Raw genomic sequence first — 4154 nt, 5'->3', positions numbered from 1 at the left:
CTGAAAAGAGATGCGTCTTTCCTTTCTTCTTTCTTTCTTTCCTTTGTCTGCTTGGAGGCGGACGGGAGTTAGCATGCGATGAACTCCACACTTTTCTCTTGTTTGTTTTCTTTGAGAAGCTTTTCGAAGTCTTTCTTTTTTCTTTCGTTCTTCGGTGGATTCTTCCTTTCGTATCTTCTTTCCTCGAGTCTTTGCGGGGGCGGTTTAGTCGGTGTTTCTGACTGAAGAGATAATGAATGAAGTTCCTTGTAAGGGTTAAAGAGGAAGAAGAAGTTTCCAAGTGAGGGAGCAGGGGGAGAAAAGAGAGTGATAGATAGATAGATAGATGCTGAATCTATGAAGACAGACGGTTTCTGAGAGACAGGTAAGAGAGGCAGACAGCTTTTCTCTAGGCTGCATGCGGGATATGAAGATTCTTAGTGGGTGGCTAGTGAGTCAGCCAATGGGTCGATCAACAAGGGAAGGTTCAGAATGAGACATGCAGAAAAGGGAGATAGAGGATGACAGTAGATGGATCGTCGTGTGTATGAGAAGGAACCTATATGTGTATATATACATATATATGTAGGTGGGCGTGTAGATGACAAAGGGGGAGGAGATATGTGTGGTGTTTCAGGTGTGCATACACTCAAAGAGGTGTAATCGTAGGAAGGTTTTTGGGGTTTTTCTCTTTCCGTTGAATCACTCTTGTTGCTGGGACTTCGCCGTTCATTTTTCTTTAGTAGTGACGAGGAGGACCTTGCTCTCTTTTTGGCTTGCTTGGCTGTCTTTTGGTTTGTTTAGAGCAAGTTTGGTACGTAGGGGGTTCTTTTTAATGAAGAGATTCCTTTGGTTTTTCTTTATGTTTCTTCTCCTTCCTTCTTGTTGCCTGCCGTTAGCGGAAAAGGGTTCAAGAAAGCGAGAGAGGAAGGGGTTCTGTCGGGACAGGAGAAAAAGGCCGTGGACGAAACGATTTTCTGCGGTGTATGGGCACTCGGAGAGGAAAGCATGGAGATGATGAAAGAAAGAAAAGACGAAAGAAGCATTGGACAACCCAGCACAAGTGCTCTCGTAGCAGTACAACGAATAGGGGTAAACTTCTCCTTTCTTTATTCGTCAAGACATAGATAGATTAAAGATAGATAGGTAGATCAAAGATAGATCGATGGATTAAAGATAGTTAGATAGATAGAGAGGCCTTTCCTTGTGTAGCAGTGGTGATGCAGGAGCTGCGCGCAGTTTGTGTAATAGGATTAGGGGGAGAAAGTCGACGCTCCCGTTGCTTGTGAGCGCCTCTTTCCGTACCGTTGATCCGCGGGGGCGCCAGCTCTTCAGCCTGTCACCCGACAACGCAATTACAGGAGCAACCAGCGTTAGAGAGGTTTGTCACGATTTGGGCCTGGCATTCTAGATTAAACATGACTCTAAAGCACCGTTCCGGGGAGCATCAGGCTACATAGTCGTTGAAGACATACACCAACTATAGGGGTGCGAGCGTAGTACCACCGAGTTCTGCACTACACAGAGTACGGGAGGATCTCACCTCATAGCGGTAGTGGAGTCTTGGATTGGTTGGCCCACAGACCAGCGCGATTTTAGTTACGAATACGATGAAGAGCACCTGGTCTCAGCTGACGATGACGATGGATCAAAGCACACGGCGGTTCGACCCGCTCCCGGCACTCCATAAACAGCTAGGCAGGCGGTAAATCCCTTGAAATGGGGTGCTCTTTCGTTCTGAAGTGAGGATTAATCAACGGGTAACGTTCGAGAGTTCCTCTCCTTTTCCTGGGTCGAGGCTTACACGAACCCAGGCCGACCACACGCTCGGAACTCCGGTCCCAGATGCCCTGACTCACTCACACACTCCGATCTCTCAGCTCGCGACACTCCGATCTCTCAACTCACAAAACGTTGCTCTCAACTCACGGCACTCCCATAAGGTCCCTTCTATAAAGGTGACTACTCACTGACAGGGAAACCACTTTCTTAAAGACCTTCACTCACTCCTAGGGGAAATGACTTTCTGCAGACTTAAGGGGACTCCCAACCACGTTCCGGTCCACTCGTATTTCACACAAAGGGAGGAGATTCACTTGACTCTTACACAAGGTTGAACTTGCGCACTCACACTCCATGTGGTTTTCGTGGGCAATACCGTAAGTCCTGACACGGACAAAATAGCAGGGAAACCGTAAGTCTCTTGACTGTTCTTCTTCCTTTTCCTTCACTTCTGTGGTCTTGTTCACCTCGTCTCGTCTCTTCGTCCGGGTGGTTGGTCCCGACGTGTCTGTCGGACCACCTCAGGTTCGTCTCTGCAGACAGACTGCTGCTCGTAGATCTCACAGCCGAGCAGGTTCTGCTCTGGTGTCCTGTAGTCTTCATTGGCTCGATCTGGGCCTCTGGGTGTCCGTCTTCTTTTCTCTTGTATACTTCCCTGCCCCTGCCTGAGTCTCCATCACTTGTCAGCCTCGTGAACACTCTAAACTACTCACTCACCCACGTTCTCTCTTATTCTCACATCTCGCTGAGAGTGGTCTCCTCCTGATCAGCACTCCGCTCACTCAACACACCTCTCACACTCACACAGACTTTAGGGTGTTCTCCCTTGTTCACCTCTAAATCTCCCTATCCTGGTCAGGGTCACTGGGAGGTCTCCCCAGACCTGAGAGTTCTTCTATACTCGCGTCATCACTCCTCTCACACGTCTAACTCCACTAGGTTACTCTACTTGACTTATTGCTTTCAAGAGGCAGAGTTGAAAACTTTGACAGTTGAACTCGCGGCATTCTAGTTAGTCGAGTAGTTAGCCGACACCTGTCAATTCAGGTTTTCTAGTGTCAACACGCCGAGGCCGACCCCCGCCATGGCCTCCTTACTTCCAGGGGGAACTCTGGAAGCCCCGTGTGACAGGCTGCAGTTTGATTAGGACTAGCTCGACACGTATGCGCGTTCACTGCCCGTTGCACTACTGCTGCCAAGTGCTGTGTCAGAGCTTGCACTCTGACCCGGAAAGCTGTGATTGTTCAGTAAACACACCCTATAGCTCCAACATATAACATAAAGGCAACTCTCGTTCACTTGGGAATTACTTCTATAGGACCAGGTGTTTCTGGAGTGCACAAAGGGTTGTGTCGAAAAGCTACTTGATTTAGTATCTTAAGTAATTGCTGAGAAATGGGATAAGTATAGTTTGGTTGTCAGTTGCCCGGTAAGGTGGATACATTCCTCGGACCTCCAGCCCTGGGCAGGGGTGAAAGATTGAGGCATGAAGGGAAGGAAAGGGAAACGGGCGGCGGTTATTAACGGAGGCATGTGTTCAATCTGTTTTAACCCTGCTCCTGACTGTATCTGTGAAAGCAAGGACCTGATTGTAATCCGCGTGTTAAATTCGAATTCTCGTAACGAGGGGAAGAGAAAGGTGATTAACGAAGTGAGCAATCCATTGCTTGCCGAAATTCGGATATTATTCGAGGCCGTGTGCTTGAGCACGCTGATCTAGGAGTTGCACAACCCGCCATTCGTAGTTGAGGGTCGTCGATCCCGAGGAGACAAGTAAAAAGGGGGAGTAGACACGGGAAAAACCGGAAGGTAAAAAGTGCAGAAGAATGGAGATGCACGAGAGTAGAGCAGATTCTAACCTTTGGAGGACGGGTCGAAAACCCTAAAAAGGCTCGAAGAACGAAATCTGGAAGAGACGGCGCATTGTCCTCTCTCGGGAACGTGTGTCCGTTTTTCAATGTTGTTGTTGGAGTCGTGGTTGTTGCGTTTGAGCGGTGGGAAAACACAAGTTGAGTAAGGAGTTTCCCGTGTTAATCTGGTTCTTCTCACAAATCTGATTGACAGCAAGAACTAGTGGGAAGCAGGTCTTTTACTTTTTCGTGAAGTCCGCACGCGTGGCTTGCCTTTCGTTCGGACTGATCACTGGACACCTACGGTCCGATCAGCCAATGATTGAAGGAAGGAGACGTACTCCTTTGTGTCGAAGCTGAGAGAAGACGACCTAGTTTTACTTGAGGGGGGACCGAAGGCAGTGGATAAGTGTCGAACGGCCGACCAGCTGACCCAGAGTTACACACACGAGGCTCATGGATTGGGACCGAGAGTCCCACGTCCGCTCGTACAACCTTTAACTATTTCGACGGTCACCACGTTGATTGGTTCTATCGCCCTTA

General features: G+C 48.7%; 1 protein-coding gene across 1 annotated transcript; it reads left to right on the top strand.

The window, feature by feature from the left end:
• Positions 1-27: 27 nt before the first annotated feature.
• Positions 28-3780, top strand: CSUI_009158 (uncharacterized protein). The gene has a single exon (XM_068069276.1). It carries the CDS (start codon positions 581-583, stop codon positions 995-997), a length of 417 nt encoding a protein of 138 aa, XP_067918748.1. The 5' UTR covers positions 28-580; the 3' UTR covers positions 998-3780.
• The last annotated feature ends 374 nt before the right edge of the window (positions 3781-4154 follow it).

The sequence above is a fragment of the Cystoisospora suis genome (assembly GCF_002600585.1).
Source record: "Cystoisospora suis strain Wien I chromosome Unknown contig_5355, whole genome shotgun sequence".
NCBI lineage: Eukaryota > Apicomplexa > Conoidasida > Eucoccidiorida > Sarcocystidae > Cystoisospora > Cystoisospora suis.
Note: the sequence above shows the minus strand (reverse complement) of the source record. Positions and strands in the feature narration are given on the sequence as shown.

What these genes read in the sequence shown, in the direction of transcription:
- CSUI_009158 (XM_068069276.1), top strand. Translation starts at nt 581, where the DNA reads ATGACAAAGGGGGAGGAGATATGTGTGGTGTTTCAGGTGTGCATACAC.